Raw genomic sequence first — 24,917 nt, forward strand, 5'->3', positions numbered from 1 at the left:
CAAAAATAAAAGTACAAAAAATTGATACAATAATGACACGTTTGTGAGCATGTGAATGATTTTAGTAAAGAAATATAACATGACTCTAATGATAGTTTAATGAATCATTTGTAAATTGAAATTATCATCACAATTTATAATATTATATATCATCTCATTTTTATTATAGTGTAATTAAACCGCTAAAAAAGAGTTAATGTGATTAAATTATTGACAAGGTACATATTCCGGTCTCCAAATGTCAAATAATCATTTATTATGCATATTAATTAGTAATTGTATTATTGTATGTGTAGTTTTCAAGACCTGGTTTGTACCCAGAAGGCCAGAATTGTTCAATATACATAATGATTATGTTTCTTATGCAAATTAACTTCCATATATTATATTTTCAAACAACGAACTATTCTTCGTTGCCTAAGTCTTATTTTAAATTTGTGCCCTATAAATGCACCCTTTTCTTTAACTCTCTTCACCAAAACTCAAAACACATTATATTCTAATTAGCAAGCAACCTCACAGATCGAAATGGCATCTTTTACCTTCTTTTTTCTTCACGCTTTGCTCTTGCTTTCTCTTGTAACCGTATCGTTCTCACATGATCTCTCTCCTTCCTTCTACAATCATGTCTGCCCTCAAGCTTTGCCCACCATTAGATGGGTTGTCGAGGACGCCATAAAGCAAGAACGACGAATGGGCGGCTCTTTGTTACGTCTACATTTTCACGATTGTTTCGTTAATGTAATATTTCATGCTTTTTCTATATATCTACTTAAGTTTAAACTCTGATCTTCTTGACTTTATTATTCTAATTAATATAATTGTCCTAACTCAATTCATTGGTTGGGATACAGGGTTGTGATGCTTCAATTCTGCTAGACTCTACGCCTACTATTGATAGTGAAAAGAATGCACTTGCCAACAATAATTCTGCTCGAGGGTTCGAAGTCATTGATAGAATCAAGTCGGAAGTTGATAGAGTCTGTGGTCGCCCAGTAGTCTCTTGTGCTGACATTTTGGCTGTGGCTGCTCGTGATTCTGTAGTTGCGGTATATATTCTATCTCACCATTATATTAAAACCTATATATACATACCCAAATAACTAGCTAGCTAGCTTAGCTTTAACATGAATTAATTATACTTTTGGGTATGGTGCAGTTAGGAGGACCAACATGGGAGGTGAAACTAGGAAGGAGGGACTCAACTACAGCAAGCAAAGACACAGCAAACAATAATCTTCCAAACCCATTTATGGACTTATCTCAATTGACAGAAAATTTCAAGAATCAAGGTTTGAATGTTAAGGATCTGGTTGCACTTTCGGGCGGTCACACCTTAGGATTTGCTCAGTGTTTTACATTTCGGCAGCGCATCTACGGGGATAAAGACATTGATTCTAAGTTTGCAAGGCAACGACAAGCGAATTGCCCTATGAATGGGGGGAACTCGAGCCTGGCTTCTCTTGACCCAACTCCTGCTTATTTCGACGCCAAATATTTCAAGAACTTGGTGAAAAAGAAAGGACTGTTGGTGTCTGATCAAGCATTGTTTGCTGGTGGCCAAACTGATGATCTTGTTCGGTTGTATAGCAGAAATCATGGTGCTTTCTCCAATGACTTTGCTAAGTCCATGATTAAAATGGGGGACATTAAACCATTGACAGGGAACAATGGTGAAATTCGAGTCAACTGCAGAAGGGTGAACTACTACTGAACAATTCTTTCTTTCTTTTCTTGTTAAATTCTTTCTTTGATTATACAATTGTTTATGTATGTACTTGATTGGTTAATTCATTCATTTTTATTTTCCTTTTACTTTTTTTGAGGCTTAATTGTTTCAATGAAAATATACAAATGTAAAACAGATTAGAGCACATGTATCACAAATGAAGTTGATATTTTTGTTCAATTCTAGTGATTTTTATTATCGTAATTCATTCCTTTTTTTTTTTTTAACATTTTTGTCATTCTTCAAGAAATCTATTTAAATGACGTTAAACACTCCATTCGGCCTACCATCTTCTCGCTTCTCTTTGTTTTAAGAATTATTTCCTTTGTTAGTTAATTCCATCTTTGGTCATATATAGATTTATAGGTGATATTATATTCCACCTTTTGTCATTTTTATTCTTAATATCCCCTGTTGATCATAGTATTATTATTGTGACATGATCATTTTTAGTCTTCCTGTCAACAAACTTATTTAAATGACGTAAAATATGAGGGCATTTCAATCAATTTATTTTTCGAATTGCATTTCAATCAATTTAGACCTAAGTGTTAATTCATGTTTTGGTTCAAAATTTATGTGTCATTCCACTGCTGTGGAGGCTCAGGTTGCGGAGGCATAGATTGCAATTGAAGAAGCTAAGACAAGGGACTCTTGCCATGAATTAGGGATTTTATAAAAATAATAATAATAATAATAATAATAATAATAATAATAATAATAATAATAATAATAATAATAATAATAGCGGGTCAACCCACTATGTGTATAACGTCATTTAAATATATTTAACGTCATTTGCGGAGGCGCGAAAAAACCCTCGTATTTAACGTCATTCAAATACGTTTGTTAAAGGAGGATAAAAATAGTTATACCACAATAATACTAGCTTGTACCAACGTTTTGAAAAAAAAAAACAAAGGTCTAAAAAATTGGAATGATACCTATAAATCTATGATAAAAAATGGAATTGATTTGGGCTCCGGCTAAGAAAGAATAATGGTTGGGTAATGGAAGCAAAGGAAGGAAAGTGGTGTGCAAAGTCTCGCCACTCCAAGGATGGAGATAAGAGTAGATGCTACTTAGGTGGTAAATCCCAAGATAAGTCAAAATACTCCTTAAGAACTCAGGAAAAGAAATTGTCAAAGCAATATTCTTGAATTTACTACTGTCAATATTGCCTATCTAACAAAAATTATAGCAGGGCTATTTATACACTTTAGCCCGCCCCAACTATACATCAATGACTTTTAAGTTCAAAATGAGCTATTCAAGTGCAATACTAGCTTAAAAGATGCAACTAGCCATAGGACTAGGATAACTAAGTCAAATAGTTTTTTTTTTTTTTTTTTTTTTTTTTTTTTTTTATATTTTAAAACTAAATTCTAATTGAATTTAGGATTTATAAGCCTAATTAATTTGGACTTTACAAATTAAATAGCTTAAGGACGGTCTAAAATAGTCTCAAACTTTTATTTGCAAGAAAAAAATACTCCAAGTGTCGATTTATAAGGTATGAACCTCCACTCGATTTTTATTCTTCAAATTATGCCTGAATTAGATTGACCACCTTCAACTCAACGTACTCCATCTTCATATTCTTGATTAGCTTCACTTACTCCTTTAATAAGGTCAGTCATAGCTTCATTAAATATCTTCGTCCTTGCTCTCGACATTGGACCTCCCAAGATTTGTTTCTTTAAAGGATTTGTTTCTTTGTTTCATTAAAGGATTTGTTTCTTTGTTGTCATCTTCATATTTGTCCTCAACATCTCCCTCTCCCTCTGAAAGATTCGTCCATGAATCAATTTCCACCTGCATGACAAGGAGATATATCGGCAACATTAAAGGTAGGACTAATTCCATACTCACTTGTCAATTCTAATGTGTAAGCATTGTTATTGAGCCTTTTAAGCACACGAAATGGTCCATCGCCACGGGGTAGTAACTTAGATTTCCTTCGGGAAGGAAACCGCTCTTTCCGCATATGGACCCATACGAAGTCCCCAGGATTGAAAATCACCTCCTTCCTGCCCTTGTTCACATACTTGGCCACCTGTTCATTTTTCCACTACTACAGAAAACGGTTTTAACGTCGGTTAAAATACCCCATTTAACGTCGGTTATCTTTCGACGTCGTCTTAAGAGACGTCGTAAGTAAATGATACGACGTCGGTTGAACAACCAACGTCGTATGTAATATACGGCTTCGGCTTTTACCTAAAAGCCGAAGCCGTGTGTATATATATATATATATATATATATATATATATATATATATATATATATATATACACGTCGGCTTTTAGGTAAACGCCAAAGCCGTATATATTTATTATTTTTAAAAAATATAAAATAATTACCCTACGGCGTCGGTTTTTAGGTAAAAGCCGACGCCATATATATATATATATATATATATATATATATATATATATATATATATATATATATATATATATATATATATATATATTTTTTTTTTTTTTTTTTTTTTTTTTTTAAAAAATAATAAATATATACGGCTTCGGCTTTTACCTAAAAGCCGAAGCCGTATATATTTATTATTTTTTTAAAAAATAATAATTAACCTACGGCGTCGGTTTTTAGGTAAAAACCGACGCCGTATGTTATTATTATTATTTTTTTATTTATATGCATTTTATGTTTTCTACCCCACCTGTATCAATTTTCAAACCCTGCGCAGCTAGCAATTTAACATTCAACATTCAACATCAACTAATTTATTAAACTAATTCAAACTATTAAACATGAAACTAATATAAAGAACACAATTCATTAAGCTAATTCAAGCTACTAAACATAAAACTAATATAAGTACCACAATTCAACAAAACTACTAAACATTAAGCCAATAAACATAAACTAATTTTAAACGTAAAGTATCAAACTATTAAACATGAAACTAATATAAAGAACACAATTCATTAAGCTAATTCAAGCTACTAAACATAAAACTAATATAAGTACCACAATTCAACAAAACTACTAAACATTAAGCCAATAAACATAAACTAATTTTAAACGTAAAGTATCAACTAAGAACCGTTTTATTAACCCATTCATCAATAAGAAGCTTAGACCATTTGTCTCTAACTTCATCAATCTCTTTTTTGTTGTAGGTCAATCTTCCTTGTCTTTCCAAAGCCTACAAAGTTCAAAAGAAATAAAATTAATAAATAAGCAAGTATTTTTAAACATTTGAAGCCAAAATATATATTAAGAAATTACTTGCCTTATCCATTCCTTTGCTTAGATTGTTGGAAACAATTTCCAACATGAACTTCATCACATAATAACCACATTCGGTGGTTCCCTTTTGTATAGCACACTACATTGAATTACAATAAAAATAAAATAAATTAATAAAAAAAAACAATAAGTTTGCATGTTTTACAAAGTGAATGAAGTACTTACCGAACATATAGTCCATTTTGGTGAACGATTTTGTTTCTTTCCACTCATCATGTTTGTTGCAGTCATACACCTATTAATATAAGACATAGAATATATATAAATACTTGGCATCACTAGTTTAATGATAACTACTAATTAATTATATAAATTTACATACGTTTCCATTATATGTTTAATGTCTTCACGCGGCCCATGACCAAGTGAATCAAACCAAATAATTTCATTTAGTCGAGGACAAATCGCCATCAACATCCAATGCTCACTACAAATAAATAATTTATTAGTTTTAAGTGAATATAATATATAATAAAAATATATTATATATAAGTACTTTTATTTAAAACGTAATTAATACTTACTTGAGAACATATGGGGCTAAGTATACCAATTTCTTCCCCGACTGCATGGTGGCATTTATATATGATTTCCTGTCTTCCATATTATTCATTTGTGGTTGAATCCAATATGGATCTAGGAAGCCATACGTGTCTTTTGATGCCAACTCAAAACTAATGTAAATACCCCTATTCACAAACACAACCAATTATATATAGATTACCAACTATATAAATATAAAACTATTATGAATAAATAATACTAAAGAACTTATTACCTCATAAAGAACTGAACTAGAGAAACATCGATGGTCTCCATATTTAAGAAACGCATTATCTCATCACTTAGAAGGTGCAAGTCATAGTCAATGTTGCCCATAATACCACGAGCCACATGGACCACAAGAGGGTGTTCAAAACGGCGAGCTATTGAAAAGGCCTTTTTGCATCCATCAGTCAAAGAATCATCATCAGGTATAGTGAATTGTTGATGAACGGATTGCACACCCGAATGAAATGTCAATTTGGTCTTTTCTTTTGACTGTGAATTATAATACAAGTAAGAATTATTATTTTAAAAAGTAAATTACTTACTATTTTAAAATAGAAATATTTTCAGTATACATACCACATCAACTTTAGTACATAACTCTACCAGCTTCTTTGGCCAAGCAATAAAGTGTTGAATTGCATCACCTACAAGCTGAACCTCACTGGTGGGGATTGGTACATGTGCACTTGGATCACTAACTTCATTTACGCTCACCTTCACATGATTTATATCCAGTACAACCCCATGAACCTGTCCACCACTGTAAGCTGTCCCATATGCTACTGGACGTCTAATTGGATCTTCTAAGAACAGTTGACATCGTGCCCCTAACTACAATAATTTTTAATTAAAAATCATATAAAATTTTATTGATAAATAATAATAAGATAACTTTAAACGAATACTTACAGCCGGTAAATTACTAAAAGGGACTGGGGAACTAGCTTTGTCACTTGGAGGTAGTGACACAACATCCACACATACGTCATCCACCTGCTTTGCTTGTAAAGGAGTCTGCATAGCACTAAATTTCAACATCATACTAGCTATTTTTGCCTCAAATTGCTCAGTTAATCGTTGACCAAATTCCTCCCGTTCAGAAATATTTTGCTGCTTTTGTTTCTCTAACGCTACTGCAACAGCATCATCAACCATTTGTTGAACATCTTCAGGAGGCTTTTCGCGACGTTTTGCATGGCCAAATACACTTTTGAAGCCATGTCCTCTTCCCATGGCTCTAACACGTCCAGAATGCTCATCAGTACCCAATGCAACAGTCAATGAATCTTGTCTTCCTTTCTCAACAAATTCTCCTTGAGAAATTTGGATCTCAAGAGCATCCTAACATATATAAAAATTATTCAATAATAATTACTATTACTTTAGTAAATGACAACATATTTACTTACAATTTTTTCCGCCACCAATCTTGTTGATTCAATGCGATAATTTCCTGACTTGTCAATTCTTGCTTTCTTCCACTTTTCGGCTCTACGTGGAAGACTTGGAGGACTCATTGTATACGTCGGATCTGCATCAGCCAACGCTTGTTTTTCTTTCAACTTCTCATCCATCATCATCTTCTCCAACCTTTTATAACCTCCTCGAGCTAAAAGATGTGGATGAATATTCTTAGCTTGTATGTCTTGATATTTTTTTCTTTTTGCCTATATAAATACAAAATATTAATCAAACTCTTTACATGTCCCTCATAATAATGATAGAGTTTATGTTGGAAATATTGATAAAATAATAACGATACCTCATATGCTGAACCTGTATGCGACTTTACAAACTCATCCCATGTCTCTTGTTCAATGAAGTTGTATTTTATACATGGGCTCATACCTGCAAAACTACCGTATATATACTTGCTCACCAATTCGCTTTAAAATCTTTCCACCGATCACCCACATATTTTAACCATTATTTCCTCATATCAGTTGTGTCGGGAATATCATAAGTATTCTGCAAAACAAAATTATTTATTAGTTAGAAATGTAATTATAGAAACTTTATGAATAAATCAAAATCTTACAAAATTAAAAGTTACCAGGATTTGTTTCCAAATAGTACTCTTAATATTTTCTGGGACATTCGGCCATTCATCTATTGTGATAGGAGTATGTATTCGTCCCACTAATGCAACATAACTTTTAAATGCACTGCCTTCTGGCCCGTAGACAGGCTCCAATCCATCAAGCTCAATGTGGTGTTTCCCTTCAGTAGAACGCTGCAGAATGAGTTTTTGCATACGAGTGGCGCCCCTCGTCTTAGAAGTAGTATTACTACTTTAAGTAGTATGAGTATCTTGTGCAGTACCATCCTGTGTAGTACCATCACCATTTGCTGAATCCATACGCCTGTTTAGAAACAAAAATTATTAGAATATATAAAAGTACTACAATAAGAAAACTAAAAAACAAAATAAATAGCGGGCATTACATGTAATAATCAATTCTCTCATATCCCTTCATGATGATCATCTCGTGATGCATGTACTTCATCTATCTCATTATCAAAAATAGTGGGCAATAAACTTGAAGAAAATGGTGGTATTTCCTCAATATCAAAACTAACATCTTCATTCTCATCTCTAGTAATTTGTCTCTTTCCATGAAGAACAATTGACCATTTTTTGTCACAAGGATCACTAATATAAAAGACTTGTTTTGCTTGGGATGCCATTATGAACTGCTCATTTTTGTGCCCTTCACGATTAAAATCAACAAGTGTAAATCCCAACTCATCAACTTTTACACCATGTTTATTATCTACCCATCTACATCGAAACACCGGCACCCTAAACAAAACATAATCAACTTCCCATATTTCTTCAATCACACCATAATATGACAACTCTGCGAACACAGGATTTGTATCTTTCGAACTACTGAAATGCATGGAATCTGCAACCAAAGTAACTCCACTGTTTTTCATAGTGCTCTTTTCATCTTGAGCTTTTGTATAAAAAGAAAACCCATTAATGTCATATCCATTATAGCATAGGACATCCAAACCAGGACCATGTGCTAACCATGAAACAGTTTCAGACATATTATTCTCTTCAATAACTTTATTTTTGAACCAACGAATAAAAGTTCGATTATGTTCACCCACAATCCACATGTCTGTCCTTCTTGGATTTTTCTCTCTAATCAATGCCTTGTGTTCATCTAAATACGGCTCGACTTCACTTGTATTATGCAAGATGTACAAGTGTGCTTCCTCAACATCTTCACGAGGCATAGTCTTCACTTTGACTCCTCGAGTACCCTTCCCAGCAATTCTTCCTTCATGTCGATTAGTAGAAACACCAATAGCCTCTACCCCTGCCAAATATTCTGTACAAAACTCAGTAACCTCCTCTGCAACATAGCTTTCAACTATAGATGCTTCCGGCCTATATCAGTTCCTAACATAACCTTTTAATACTTTCATGTACCGTTCAAATGGGTACATCCACCTCAAATAAGCTGGACCACAATGTTTGATCTCTCTCACTAAATGCACAAGCAAATGAACCATGATATCAAAAAGTGAAGGTGGAAAGTGCATCTCTAGCTGACACAGTGTAACAATAATGTCATTTTGCAATTCATCTAATTTGTCTGGATCAACAACTTTCCCACATATTGCATTGAAAAAGAAACAAAGTCTTATGATGGTATATCTCAACTTTTTAGGTAATATGCCTCTAACAGCCACTGGCAATAGTTGTTGCATTAAGACATGACAATCATGAGACTTCAACCCCACCAACTTTAAATCTTGCATATTAACAAGTTTACTGATATTTGATGAATACCATTGTGGTACCTTTACTCCACGTAAACACTCACAAAAACTTATTTTCTCCTTTCTTGATAAAGTATGAGCAGCTGGAGGCAAATATGTTCTCTTATCCCCGCAACGTGGAGCTAATGTAGGTCGTATACACATTTCAACCAAATCCAATCTAGCATTGAGTCCATCTTTAGTCTTACCTTTAATGTCTAAAAGAGTTCCAACAAGACTATCACATACATTTTTCTCCACATGCATCACATCAATACTATGTCTCACATCTAGTGTCTTCCAATATGGAAGATCAAAAAATATAGATTTCTTTTTCCACGGACTCTTCTCATTTGTAGGTATCTCTTTTGACCTCTTACCTCTTTGAGATTGAAGCTTTTGAGTCTTACCAAAAGTAACATTGATGCATTCAACTCGTTCATAAACTTGATTCCCTGTTAATGGTTGTGGAACATCTGTATAGTCTTGAACGCCATTGAATGCCTTTTTTAATTTTCTATAAGGGTGAAATTTATCAAGAAATCTCCGATGCCCCATGTATACAGTCTTTCTACCATGAACCAGTTGATGATAACAGGTATTATCTTCACATATGGGGGATGCCTTATGACCTTTGACACTATATCCAGACAAGTTACCATAAGCTGGAAAGTCATTGATTGTGCAAAAAAGCATTGCATGCAACTTAAAAGTCTCCTTCCGGTATGCGTCAAACACTAACACACCTTCATCCCATAATTGCTTCAAGTCATCAATCAAAGGCGCCAAAAAAACATCTATATCATTACCTGGTTGTTTTGGCCCAGAAATCATCAAGCTTAATAATATGTATTTGCGTTTCATACACAACCACGGGGGTAGATTATAAATTATCAACATAACTGGCCAAGAGCTATGCTTGCTACTTAGGTTCCCGTGAGGGTTAATACCATCAGTACAAAGTCCAAGTCTAAGATTTCTCGACTCGTGGCCAAATTCAGGAAATGCATTATCAAATGTTATCCATTGAGAAGAATCAGCCGGGTGTCGAAGCTTGCCATCGGAAATTCTTTCATCTGCATGCCATGATAAGTTCTTCGCATCGCTTGGATTGCAAACATGCACTTAAATCTTGGAAGAATTGGGAGATACCACAAAACTTTAGCTGGTGGACTTTTCAAACGTACTTTACCACTCTCTCTTGTTTTATAACGAGATGCCCCGCATATTGGACATGCATGCAAGTCTTTGTAATCATTCCTAAACAATATGCAATCGTCAGGGCAAGCATGTATTTTTTTGTATCCCATACCCATGGGACACAACATCTTTTTGGCATCATATGTATTCTTGGGAAGTTCATTACCATCTGGAAGCATATCATTGACTATTTTAAGTAAAGCAGTAAAGCTCTTGTCGCTCCACCCATTCCCAGCTTTCAAGTTGAATAATTTTAATACAGTAGATAATCTGGTATATTTACTACACCCTGGCCATAAAGGTTGTTTTGAATCATTCAATAATTCATCCAACTTATTTGACCGATTGGTAAACTCTTCTCCAACATCGCGAAACATTTCATCCAACCGATCTTCAGACTCATCATCTTCATTGTCAACATACATGTTAGATGTTGTAGCCACATCGCTTTCACCATGCCAAATCCATTGTGTATAATATGGATTAATCCCATTAACAATTAGATCATCATATATGTCTTCTTCACCTAACCTTTTCTGATTACAACATTTCGTACAAGGACAGAAGAACCTCTTATTACTATTCGGAAGGTTATTATTTGCAAACTGTAAAAAATTTCTAACTCCATCTTCATATTCCTGACTAAGTCGATTAGCTTTCATCCAACTTTTATCCATCACAAGCCAATCTAAAATAATAATAACCTAGTTAAACATTTGTTAACAACATTTTAACAAATTTATATAATTATAACTACTACAACAACTACACTATATTCATTTCGGCCAATTAGTATTACATTTTTCTCACAACATTTTAAGTTAAATTATTTGGTAAGTTATATACTTGAAAAAGGCAAATTATGGACCAAAATTCACCTAGCATGGTGGGCCTTGGTCCAAAACAACATCATTTTATATTAAGTATCAACTAGTGCAATATATTCAATAACATCATCATGTATTATACACTTAGCTTGTTCACTTAAATTATTTGGTAAGTTATATACTTGAAAAGGCAAATTATGGACCAAGATTCACCTAGCATGGTGGGTCTTGGTCCAAAACAACATCATTTTATATTAAGTATCAACTAGTGCAATATATTCAATAACATCATCATGTATTATACACTTAGCTTGTTCACTTAAATTATTTGGTAAGTTATATACTTGAAAAAGGAAAATTATGGACCAAGATTCACCTAGCATGGTGGGCCTTGGTCCAAAACAACATCATTTTATATTAAGTATCAACTAGTGCAATATATTCAATAACATCATCATGTATTATACAATTAGCTTGTTCACTTAAACTATTTGATAAGTTATATACTTCAAAAGGCAAATTATGGACCAAGATTCACCTAGCATGGTGGGTCTTGGTCCAAAACAACATCATTTTATATTAAGTATCAACTAGTGCAATATATTCAATAACATCATCATGTATTATACACTTAGCTTGTTTACTTAAATTATTTGGTAAGTTATATACTTGAAAAAGGCAAATTATGGACCAAGATTCACCTAGCAAGCTAAGATTTGTTCACTTAAATGATGTATTATATTCATAATATTTGTTCTATATATCTATAAACTAAACCTTATTCCTTAATGTTCATACACAATTATTCCTAAAATTTCAAGATATACACAATAATGTATAAACAAAATTTCATAAAATTTCACATATACACACAACAATTCATAATTGACCCACTAACTTATAAAATTAAATATATACACAATTATTCATAAAATTTTGAAAATATACACAATAATAATATATAAAATTCAAAATTCAAAAAATATATATACATAACCATTTTTAATTTAATATATATATATATATATATATATATATATATATATATATATATATATATATATATATATATATATATATACGTACCTTGCAAGAGAGGCGGCGAGCGGCGACGACGTTGGGCGACGGCGAGGACGGTGGCTTAGGGCGACGGCGAGGACGACGGCGAGCGAGGCCGAGTCCGAAGACGACGGCACTGTTGCGAGCGAGGCCGAGGACGACATCGACGTGCGGAGAGCGAGGCCGACGGCAGTGGACGACGGCTTAGGCGGCGGTGGAGAGCATCGGTGGCGTAGGGGCGTTCGGCGGCGGTGGCGTAGGGCGTTTGGAGCAGTGAGGAGTGAAATGTTGAGTGTGAAATGTTTGGAGCAGTGAGCTAGGAGTGCCGATCTGAAAAGTTCTAGCTAGCTAGCTTCATTATTATTATTTTTTTAATTTATGTATACGGCGTCGGCGTTATACGACGTCGACGCCGTATACCATTTAAATATATTTTTTTTAATTATTGGAGATACGGCGTCGGAGATTAATTCTCCGACGCCGTATCTACTATTTATTTTTTATTTTTTTTTTAAAAATTCGAGTATACGGCGTCGGCGATATACGTCGCCGACGCCGTATACCATTTTAATTTTTTTTAATTATACGATATGGCGTCGGAGATTTAACTTCGACGCCGTATCTCCTATTTATTATTTCTTTTTTTTTTTTTAATTTGAGTATACGGCGTCGGCGTTATACGTCGCCGACGCGGTATACCATTTTTATTTTATTTTTTTTAATTATTAGAGATACGGCGTCGGAGATTAATTCTCCGACGCCGTATCTACTATTTATTTATTTTTTTTTTAAATTCAAGTATACGGCGTCGGCGATATACGTCGCCGACGCTGTATACCATATATATATATATATATATATATATATATATATATATATATATATATATATTATTTGAGATACGGCGTCGGCAACGTATAACGCCGACGTCGTATCTCGTATTTATTTTTTATTTATTTTTTATTTAATATACGGCATCGGTTTATTTAATATACCAAATAACCGACGTCATATGTATTTTTTAAAAAAATAAAAAATAATTTTAAATATTTAACGTCGGATTTTCAAAAAACTGACGTTATAATGTAGACGTTAAATCCGTTTTTTGTAGTAGTGTTCTTAGCAATTTGTTTGCTCACTTTTTCATTCATTTTCTTTACCATGTCAGCTTTATTAGTTCCATCGAAATTGTAGTATTCGTTCACTGGATATGGCGTCAAATCAAGAGGAGTTAAGGGATTGAACCCATAAACCACCTCAAAATGGGAAAAACCTGCAGTGTTGTGTGTGTGCCTGTTATAAGCAAATTCAGCAATAGGCAAGCAATTCTTACCAACTCTTCAAATTCCTTTTAATTAGAACTCGCAGCAAAGTTCCTAAAGTTCTATTGACAACTTCAGTTTGTCTGTCAGTTTGCGGGTGACATGTAGTAAAAAACAACAACTTAGTTCCGAGCTTACCCCAAATAGTTTTAATTTCCAGAAATAGCTCAAAAATTTTACATCCCTATTAGAAACAATGGTTTTAGGCATCCCATGCAAATGGATAATCTCTTTAAAAAATAAAGTAGCAACATTACTAGCATCATCATATTTATGGCAAGGAACGAAATGTGCCATCTTTGAAAACCTATCAACAACCACAAAAATTGAATCATGACCTTTTTTTTTTGTTTTTGGTATCCCTGAAACAAAGTCCATCGATAAATCAACCCAAGGATGTTCAGCCACTGGCAAAGGATGATATAATCCATGCGATTGACTTGTAGACTTGGCCCTTTTACAAATAATACATTTATCAGACATTTTATTTACATATTTTCTCATTTTTTGCCAGAAGAAGTATTCACGCAAAATATCCAAAGTCTTATGAATGCCATAATGGCCCATAAAACCTCCCCCATGGGCTTCCTTAATTAGAATTTCTCGCATAGAACAATAAGGAATAAACAATATATTTTCTTTAAAAAAAACCGCCATGCACATAAAATTTCTCATGAGCTCCCTTTTGATATTCAATATATAATCCCTAAAAACTAGAATCAGTAGCATATAACTCCTTTAAATGCTCAAATCCTAAAAAAATCGAGCATGCATAGTTGTCAATAGAGAGTATCTACGAGACAAAGCATCAGCAACTACATTATCTATAATTTACCATGCTTATATTGAATAACATATGAAAAAGATTCAATGTATTCAACCCATTTAGCATGGCGCCTATTGAGTTTGCTTTGACTTTAAGATACTTCAAAGATTCATGGTCAGTATGGATTACAAACTCTTTAGGCCTTAAGTAATGTTCCCAGTGTTCCAAAGCTCTAAAAAGAGCAAAGAACTCTTTGCCATATGTCGGGTAATTAAGAGCAGCCCCGTTTAGTTTTTCACTGAAATATGCAATAGGCTTGCCACCTTGCATTAAGACAGCTCCAATTCCAACTCCCGAAACATCACAATCCAATTCAAAAGTTTCCTCAAAGTTAGGCAAGGTAAGAACAGGTGTAGAGCTTAATTTTTCTTTCAATATGTTAAAAGCTAGCTCTTGTTTTTCACCCTATTGAAAACCAACATTTTTCTAATCACCTCAGTTAGTGCTGCAACAATGGTGCTAAAATCTTTCACAAATCGGCGATAGAAACTTGCTAAGTTGTGAAAGCTACGCACCTCACTAACTGTCATTGGCATTGGCCATTCGCTAATAGCTTGGGTTTGGCACTATCTACTTCAATTCCATTGGCACTAATAATAAAGCCAAGAAAATGAACATATGAGGTGCAAACTCACATTTTTTAAAATTTGCATATAATTTATTAGTTCTTAAAACAAAAAAAAATATCATGCAAATGTTGAACATGCTCTTCGAAGCTTTTTCTATATATTAGTATAACATCAAAATATACTACTACACTTTTGCCAATAAAATCTTTAAGCACATGGTTCATCAATCGCGTGAAAGTACTAGGTGCATTAGTGAGTCCAAATGGCATAACTAGCCATTCATATAGACCTTGTTTGGTCTTGAATGCAGTTTTCTATTCATCCCCTCACGAATCCTATTTTGATGGTACCCAGACCACAAATCAATTTTTGAATATATGCATGCACCATGTAGCTCATCTGACATGTCATCTAAACGGGGAATGGGAAAGCGATACTTTATTGTAATCTTATTTATAGCTCAACAGTCTACCCACATCCTCCATGACCCATCCTTTTTTGGCACCAGAAATACTGGTACATCACTAGGACTTAAGCTCTCCCTTATTTGTCCCTTTTCCAACAACTCAACCACTTGTTTATGAATTTCTTTAGTTTCTTCGGGGTTGCATCTATAAGCAGGTCTATTTGGTATAGGGGCCCGGGTATCAAGTCTATTTGGTGCTCTATTCCTCTCATAGGATGTAACCCACTTGGAATCTCTCCTGGAAATATATCATCAAAAACCTGCATTAAAGAAGAAATAGCCTCGGGCAAATGTTAAGGTTGGCTAGTTCAAGGAAAGACCCTTTGTAAAGCATAAGAAATATAGACTGTCCGGCATCAATCTCTCTCAATTTCTTTTCTTTTGCAGAATATGTTTGATTTTTTCCTTCTCTCTTTCTTTTGCTCACTTTTTTTTTCTCATTTTTTCCTTTTTTTTTTTTTTTTTTTTTTTTTTTTTTTTCATCATCATGAATTTTACTAGGAGCCAAAGGTACAAGAGTTACTTTCTTTCCTTCGTGTACAAATGAGTATCTATTACTAAAACCTTCGTAGATGGTTTTCTTGTCGAATTGCCAAGGCCTCCCTAAGAACACATGTGCAACCTGCATGGGGACTACATCACATAAAATCTCATCGGTATACTTTCCAATGGAGAGCGGAACTAACACCTGCTTGTCAACCTTGATTTCTCCATTTTTTTAGCCATTGTAGAGAGTATGGCATAAGGTGCCCCGGATGATCGAAAGTCAACGAGTGGATTTGCTATACTTTTTTTGGTAATAACTTGATTTGCTAGGCTTGGGGGAAGAAACATAGTGTGGCTCGTTCATCTACAGAAGCTGAATACAAAGCCTTAGCAGATGTGTCTACAGATGTTACTTGGCTGGTTTCTCTATTGAAGGAGCTTGGTGTGACTTTTGCGGCACCGCCTAAGCTATGGTGTGACAACTTGGGTGCTTCTTATTTATGCGCAAATCCTGGCTTTCATGCTCGCAGAAAGCACGTTGAAATTGATTATCACTTTGTTCGTGATAAAGTTGCTAACAGTGAGATCCAAGTCAATTTCATCTCTACAAAAGATCAACTTGCGGGCGGATCTTTTTACCTAGCCTCTTCATGGTAAACAATTTATGTTTTTATGAGACAAGCTCAATGTTGTGGGATATCAACATTGTGCTTATGGGGAGTGTTGGGACTCTGTTATTGTGTTAGACTAAGATTCTATTCTCTTGTACTTATATTTATATTCCGTATTGTTCTCTGTCGATAAAGAATTTGGAAAATGTGTTCTGACTAAAAATCAGGGAAGATATTGTTTTAAGAATCAAATTTAACATTTTTTGATAGACTAAAAATGAATATTTTCCTTTGACTTTATTTTTTTGAATAGCCAAATACGGAAAATTCAAAAATGACTTTCCGAAGTCATTTTCTAAATTTTTAAGCAAACCTTAAATGAACCTTTTAATTTACTTTTTAACACTTCATTTTCATTCAAAATAATTATTATATTTGACCTGACTAATTTAGCTATCTTGCTTGACGAGAGCTCATACGTTTCGTTGATTCACAGGAACCGCTATTTGATGTTGCGCTCTAGTTAAAGTCCGTTTTGTAATCCTAGTAAGGAAAAAATCATAAGAAGGTAAACCAACCTAAATTGTCCATAAATGACTAACTCAAGCTTAGAATGTCAATAGATAACTTTTACAGAAAGTAATATTTAAAATCGATCTTGTATTTATCAAGCTAACCATCCGATGGATAGAGTAGTACTTGTACTCATATCTCAGACTTTTCTTTAATTATACTTGCCGTACAATTTATTACGAATTATTGGCTACCTCTTGCTTGTTACGGATATATATTGACTATTGAGAGTTTCCGCTAGAAAATGAAAAGCGTGAACTGGTCACTATGCTTAATTATATAGAGTTAATACCCAAAATAGTCCCTTGACTATGTCGTAATTACCAATTTAGTCATCGACTATTATTCTTACGCCCAATTAAGTCCTCAACTATACAATTTTTACCCAATTTAGTCCTTTGTCAATTTGGCTGTTTATTGACTGTCAAAAGTGGAAATAAAGTTGTAATTTTACAAGTTTTCTCCTTCCTCCTCATTTAACAGCGCCAAACCATGTAGCAATAAGCTCCGGTTGGGTTCTAAACCTGTCAGTATCGTAGTAATGGTTATGCATCGGATAGCCCATGAATTTGATTTCCAACGATTTTTTGACGATCGAAATCTGATCGGAGTGTATTGCTGCATGGTTTGGCGCTGCTAAATGGAGAGGAAGGAGAAATCTTGTAAAATTATAATTTTATCCCGACTTTTGACAGTCAACAAACAGTCAAATTAATACAGAGGACTAAATTGGGTAAGAATTGTATAGTTGAGGACTAAATTGGATAAGAATTGTATAGTTGAGGACTTAATTGAGTAAAAGTTACATAGTTGAGGACTTAATTGGGTAAGAATGGTAGTTGAGGACCAAATTGGTAATTATGGCATAGTTGAGGGACCATTTTGGGTATTAACTCAATTATATATATGTAACTGGGTCAATTACATTTGACCATGAGTTAGTAAAGAGTGCACACAATAATCAAATATAAAAAAGAATTTGGTTTACCAAACATGTAGTTTACAGTGAGCTTTACCCAATACATATTCAGATAGTGGTTATGGATTTTTCTCATCACAAAAAAAAAATTAAAAAAGATTAAAAGTACAAAAAATGATCCAATAATGACACGTTAGTGACTCTACCTAATGATAATTTAATGAATCATTTGTAAATTGAAATTATCATCACAATTTATAATATTATATATCATCTCATTTTTATTATAGTGTAATTAAACGACTGAAAAAGAGTTGATGTGATTAAATTATTGGCAAGGTATTCCGGTCTCCAATTGTCAAATAATCATTTATCATGCATATTAATTATAGTAATTTTCAAGACCTGGTTTGTACCCAAAAGGGCAGAATAGTTCAATATATATACATAGGGTTATGTTTCTTATTCAAACTAACTTCCATACATTATATTTTCAAACAACGAACTATTCTTCGTTGCCCAAGTCTTATTTTTAATTTGTGCCCTATAAATGCACCCTTTTCTTTAACTCTCTTCACCAAAACTTAAAGGGAAAATTGCATCTTTAGTCCCTAAGTTTTAACCAAGTTCCGGTTTGGTCCCTAAGATATGAACGTATCCGAGTTTAGTCCCTCAGTTATTTACGAAGTGGCGTGTTTAGTCTCCGGTGTTAAAATTCTGTCAACGCTTAACTGAAAACTTACAAGTAAATTAATAATTGAAGGGTAAAATTGGAATTTCAAATTATAATCATTTCTTATATCCAAACCCTTACACAACCACATTCATTTCTTCTTTCTTCTACAATCTAAGGTGTTTTTCTTCCCTAAATTTTGAAATCTGAAATTCTTCTTCCCCAAGTTATGTTTGATTTAAATTAAATTTTTTTTTTCGAGTTGAATTAAAGTATACTCTCAATTGAAAGTAGAAATGAATAAAGATAAAGAAGTACATATAATACATATGTATACTGCTAAATGAAGTATGACAATTTCAATTTATACCAAAAATAGTTATATTAATAGATGTTTAGCACAAGTTATAGCTACACTGGTCAATCTTTTACATGTTCAACTTACCTTTCCAACAAAACATGGTCAGCACATGTTATACCTACACTAGACTATATTTGACATGTTATACTAACATTTCAAAGAAAAGCAATGACAACACCCTAGTTTGATATACAAAAGACCACAAAAAGAAGTTCATCACTGTCAACCATTTAGTTTGATACACAAAACACCACAAAACGAGGATCATCACAGATTCCTGACAAATCCATCCTACTTCTTTCTCAGTTTTTGCTTGGGGTGGAGTTGTTTCCTACTTTTCTTTGTAGTTGATGTACTTGCTTTTTCTGTGCTCTGAGTATCAAGTGGGGCAGCTTGAGATGTCCTTATAGCCTATTTAATCAAGTAGACATATTAGATGACATATTTAATGTATTTAATGTACTATTCATATCTCAACTAACCATTTCTACCGGCTGTTGCACACCGGAATCCACATTCATATTTTCTTGTACATTCAAAGGATGCACACTGGAGTCCATATCTACAGGCTGTTTTCACACTTGATGAATTAGTACGAGTGTACGAACTTAAACAATTTGAAACTTATTATGTATTAAAAATGTACCTGTTCTTGTTGCTGATGCTGGTTAAACCCTTCAATAGTAGATATAGTTGTATTCTATAATAAATATACATAATAATTGTTAGAAAAAAATATTAGCAGTATATTGAAAAAAACAAAGTGAATTCTTATACTACCTCTTTGGATGCCTTGCATCTTCTCTTGTTGTGTCCATGTTGGCCACAAAGTCCACACTTTTTCTTTTCTCCTATCCTTCCAAGTTTAGTTGGCATAGGTTCCTTCTCAATAGGATCTTTCCTTCTTAACTTTTTAGGTCTTCCAGGCTGGGGCTTATATTTGGGAGGCAAGGGTGGTGGTGCTCCTGTTTTTATCCATTGATCTAAAGATGAGATGGGCAGAATAGCTGGTTCATAACTCTTCAAATAAGCCTCCACTGAATAAAACCAATTTGTATACTCTATAGGATCTTGACCATTTTCTGAAATTGCAGAAATTGCATGTACACAAGGAATGCCTGTCAAGTCCCATCTTCTACATGAACAAGAACAAGTGTTTAAGTGCACCCAAAACAACTTCAAATCATCATCCTCAACCTGCCACCATTCATCATTTGACTTATAAGAAATGTAACCACCTATTTTCTCCTTGTTTTGTTCAATGCTTTTTACAATCTTTGGACAAATCTTCATAGGATTGTTCCTCATCTTATCCCTATTACGTTGCATTCTTTTCATAAGATATATTCTTAAACACTCCACCATGGTTATAATGTGTTTGTCTCTAGCATTCAAGATTGAAGAATTGTAGGACTCACACAAATTGTTCAACAACATGTCAGACTTAGTAGATGTGTCAAAGAAAGCTTGACAGAAATGGTGTGGAGACCTTTCACTAACCCACTCAGCTGCCTTTGGATTTAACACATGCATTGCCTCAATGTGCTGCTTAAATTCTGGTTGTGTAGTGGCTTTGCAAGCTGCCCAGAATACTCTCTTAAATACCTGACCCCCAAATTCATCTTTGGTGAAATTTTGGTGAAGATGTCTTACACAATTCCTATGTTCAACATTAGGTAATACCTCTTCAACTCCTTTTTGCTTGTCAGATATGAATGTCCAGCCATAAGGGTTACTATGAATTTCCAAATCAGATGCAAGGAATTGAAGAAACCATGTCCATGTCTCTTTTGTTTCACCTTCTACAACTGCAAATGCTATTGGAAACATGCAATTGTTAGCATCTACTCCTACTGCAACTAGAAGTTGTCCTCCTTTTTGGAACCCCTTCAAATGACAACCATCAATTCCTATCAATTGCCTACATCCAGCCAAAAACCCTTGTTTACATGCTATAAAACAGACATATAATCTGAGGAATCTGCACCTATTACCTTCCCTATCAGTTGTGTCTAATTTCATCTTAACAGTTGAACCTGGATTGCTTCTTCTAAGCTCTTCACAATAATCCCATAACATGTTAAACTGTTCTGCTTGCGTTCCAATTAATGATTCCTTAGCATTTCTCCTTGCTCTATAAGATTGATACTTAGACACATTACATCTAAATGTCGTTTTCACTTTCTTTTGGAATTCCTTCCTACCCCAATTTTCATTATCTTTGAATTCCTCCTTATAATACGTAGACAAAAACCTTGAAGTTATAGTTTTGTTCTTTTGTTGTGCTCCACAAGTATGTTTACCAAATGACTTTATGGTAAATGGACAACTTGGGTTACTCCTTGAAGCAAAAATTACCCAATTACAATGGTTTACTCTATATTTTGCTTGCACTATCCTCTTGTCATTCTTGGTGAACTTAACTGATTTTTTGTTCACTGCTTCATGCACTTCTACAACCCATTTAAATTCAGAATTGCTACTGAAAATCATGCCAACTTTGTAGTTAAAATCATGCTTTTTCTCATCTCCTTCCCTATAAACCAACAAGTTATTTTCACCTTCAATATCTGAGCTTGAACCAATGCTTCTAAGCTCATCTTCTGATTCCACCCAATCTTTCTCCCCTTCTAGATCATTTTGATTTAATCCAACAGTAAGAATATTAGGTGTGGATGAATTGCCAACATCAAGATTTTGATTTAATCCAACAGTAAGGATATTAGGTGTGGATGAATTGCCAACATCAAGATTTTGCTCATCATCACTACCATCATCCATAAACTCTGAACACTCTTCCCTCACAGAAGCTGATATCTCAGTTTCACTCCCTTTCACTAGTTCATCTGCATTTTTAATCAATTCCAATAGTGATACATACAAATTGAAGCTGCAATTTATCCCTACGTAGAAAATAGCAGCAAACATTTTGCATGTTGAGTACAGTTATTCTAGGATTTGGGTACACATCCCTGTCACTTGAGATTCATACCAACTGCTAAGATTCTTTAACTCATAAATTTTTCTAGATAACATAGCCAACTAGACATCTTAACCATAGATGAGACAAAGAGTGAAAGGATGCTACATTGACAGAATTTGGGAAAGATCTTGAAATCTATCTATTATGTTTGACAGATTAGGCTAACTTCTCCATCTTTAATGGCAATTTTATTGTATAGAAGAGCTATGTGGTATTCTAATTTAACTCAGACATGGACCCTAGCACATTCGCACAACAATAAAAAATAAAAAAAAATAAAAAAAAAAGTTTTAGGAATATGTGAATCGACAGTGGACATCGCCATGGATAACGGTCTCAAACTCGGCTTGACACAATGTAGACAAACATAATTTACAGGAGCCTGAAATCGGGAAAATTTATGTCATACCAAAGGCATATTCAGGACTGAACCTCTTCACGTGAAGAGCATAAGATAGACTAAAGGGTCGTTGAACAATACATATAAAACAACAGATAATAGTATAATACCACTAATTTTGGCCTATTTTTTGTTTTTTTTTTACCTGAACGGCAAACACGAGCATTTCCAATTGCGAACAGAGCTATATACACATATAAGCTTTTAAAGCAAAAGGCAGCAAAGCAAAATACTGCCCCGAAAAATGTTGCTATAGAGAGAAGCTGCAGTAACGATGAGACATACATACATGGCTTTACAGACAAAAACCACTTTAGTAGTAAAAGAATAGTCATTCCCCCTCACATGGACCACACATTCACATAAATACAAAAACTGAAACATGGACCTAACACATTCGCACATCAAAAAACACAAAAACTCAAAAGTTATTAAACTCTAATTTCACAAAAACACTTACAAGTGGGTGGTAGATTTGTGCCCAACAAAGTTGTAGAAGTTATTGTAGTGTAGGATTTGTTCTCCTTCTAACCTGCGAAGTGCGCTTTCATCCCCTGCTTAAGCTTCGAATTCTTCTTTCTTACACTGCAATTAGGTTTCAAAATTTGGGGGAAGGGGAAGGGGAAGGGCGCTGATTATCTGTTGTCGAATTGAAAAATACTCCGTATGCTTTATTTTGGGGGGAAATGGGGAATGGGTTATAATAAGTAAAAATGGGTAATAATAAGTTATATTTAATTATTAATTTACTTTTTTACCCCTTAAATTAACACTGTTAACAAAACATTAACGGCAGGGATCAAAAACGCCACTTAACTCATAACTGAGGGACTAAAAATGGATACGGTTATAACTTAGGGACCGAGTCGTCACTACGATAATAACTTAGGGACTAAATATGCCATTTTCCCAAACTTAAAACACATTCTAATTATTAGCAAGCAACCTCACAGATCGAAGTGGCATCTTTTACCTTCTTTTTTCTTCACGCTTTGCTCTTGCTTTCTCTTGCAACCGTAACGTTCTCACATGATCTCTCTCCTTCCTTCTACAATCATGTCTGCCCTCAAGCTTTGCCCACCATTAGAAGGGTTGTCGAGGATGCTATAAAGCAAGAACGACGAATGGGTGGCTCTTTGTTACGTCTACATTTTCACGATTGTTTCGTTAATGTAATATTTCATGCATTACTACCTATCTTTTTCACGCCTATCGTTAATGTTAAACTCTTCTTAATTTACTTTATTATTCAAATCTCATTCTAATTAATATAATTGTCCTAACTCGATCAATTCATTGGCCGGATGCAGGGTTGTGATGCTTCAATTCTGCTAGACTCTACGCCTACCATTGACAGTGAAAAGAATGCACTTGCCAACAATAATTCTGCTCAAGGGTTCGAAGTCATTGATAGAATCAAGTCGGAAGTTGATAGAGTCTGTGGTCGCCCAGTAGTCTCTTGTGCTGACATTTTGGCTGTGGCTGCTCGTGATTCTGTAGTTGCGGTATATATTCTATCTCACCATTATATTAAAACCTATATATACATACCCAAATAACTAGCTAGCTAGCTTAGCTTTAACATGAATGATATATACTTTTGGGTACGGTGCAGTTAGGAGGACCAACATGGGAGGTGAAACTAGGAAGGAGGGACTCTACTACAGCAAGCAAAGACACAGCAAACAATAATCTTCCAAACCCATTTATGGACTTATCTCAATTGACAGACAATTTCAAGAATCAAGGTTTGAATACTAAGGATCTGGTTGCACTTTCGGGCGGTCACACCTTAGGATTTGCTCAGTGCTTTACATTTCGGCAGCGCATCTACGGGGATAAAGACATTGATTCTAAGTTTGCAAGGCAACGGCAAGCGAATTGCCCTATGAATGGGGGAAACTCGAGCCTGGCTTCTCTTGACCCAACTCCTGCTTATTTCGACGCCAAGTATTTCAAGAACTTGGTGAAAAAGAAAGGGCTGTTGGTGTCTGATCAAGCATTGTTTACTGGTGGCCAAACTGATGATCTTGTTCGGTTGTATAGCAGAAATCATGGTGCTTTCTCCAATGACTTTGCTAAGTCCATGATTAAAATGGGGGATATTAAACCATTGACAGGAAACATTGGTCAAATTCGAGTGAACTGCAGAAGGGTGAACTACTACTGATGAACAATTCTTTCATTCTTTTCTTGTTAAATTAATTGATTATACAATTGTTTTTGTATGTACTTGGTTGATTCATTTATTTTTTATTCCTTTTACTTTTTTTGAGGCTTAATTGTTTCAATGAAAATATACAAATGTAAA

General features: G+C 34.2%; 3 protein-coding genes across 3 annotated transcripts; 2 read left to right on the plus strand and 1 right to left on the minus strand.

Annotated features, from left to right (window-relative positions):
- Window positions 1-502: 502 nt before the first annotated feature.
- On the plus strand, window positions 503-24,917 carry LOC109179144 (lignin-forming anionic peroxidase-like). Its single transcript, XM_019328706.1, has 4 exons — window positions 503-741; window positions 855-1,049; window positions 1,160-1,744; window positions 24,815-24,917. Exons 1-3 carry the CDS (start codon window positions 529-531, stop codon window positions 1,712-1,714), a joined length of 963 nt encoding a protein of 320 aa, XP_019184251.1. The 5' UTR covers window positions 503-528; the 3' UTR covers window positions 1,715-1,744; window positions 24,815-24,917.
- On the minus strand, window positions 19,433-21,302 carry LOC109179157. The gene is made up of 3 exons (XM_019328721.1): window positions 20,004-21,302; window positions 19,706-19,792; window positions 19,433-19,634 (listed from the first exon to the last, which is right to left on the minus strand). The coding sequence occupies exons 1-3, from the start codon at window positions 21,300-21,302 to the stop codon at window positions 19,515-19,517; spliced, it is 1,506 nt and encodes a 501-aa protein (XP_019184266.1). The 3' UTR covers window positions 19,433-19,514.
- Window positions 23,444-24,917, plus strand: LOC109179158 (peroxidase P7-like). Its single transcript, XM_019328722.1, has 4 exons — window positions 23,444-23,452; window positions 23,545-23,778; window positions 23,917-24,111; window positions 24,222-24,917. Exons 1-4 carry the CDS (start codon window positions 23,444-23,446, stop codon window positions 24,774-24,776), a joined length of 993 nt encoding a protein of 330 aa, XP_019184267.1. The 3' UTR covers window positions 24,777-24,917.

This window comes from Ipomoea nil, unplaced genomic scaffold, assembly GCF_001879475.1.
Source record: "Ipomoea nil cultivar Tokyo-kokei standard unplaced genomic scaffold, Asagao_1.1 scaffold0878, whole genome shotgun sequence".
Taxonomy (NCBI): Eukaryota; Viridiplantae; Streptophyta; class Magnoliopsida; order Solanales; family Convolvulaceae; genus Ipomoea; species Ipomoea nil.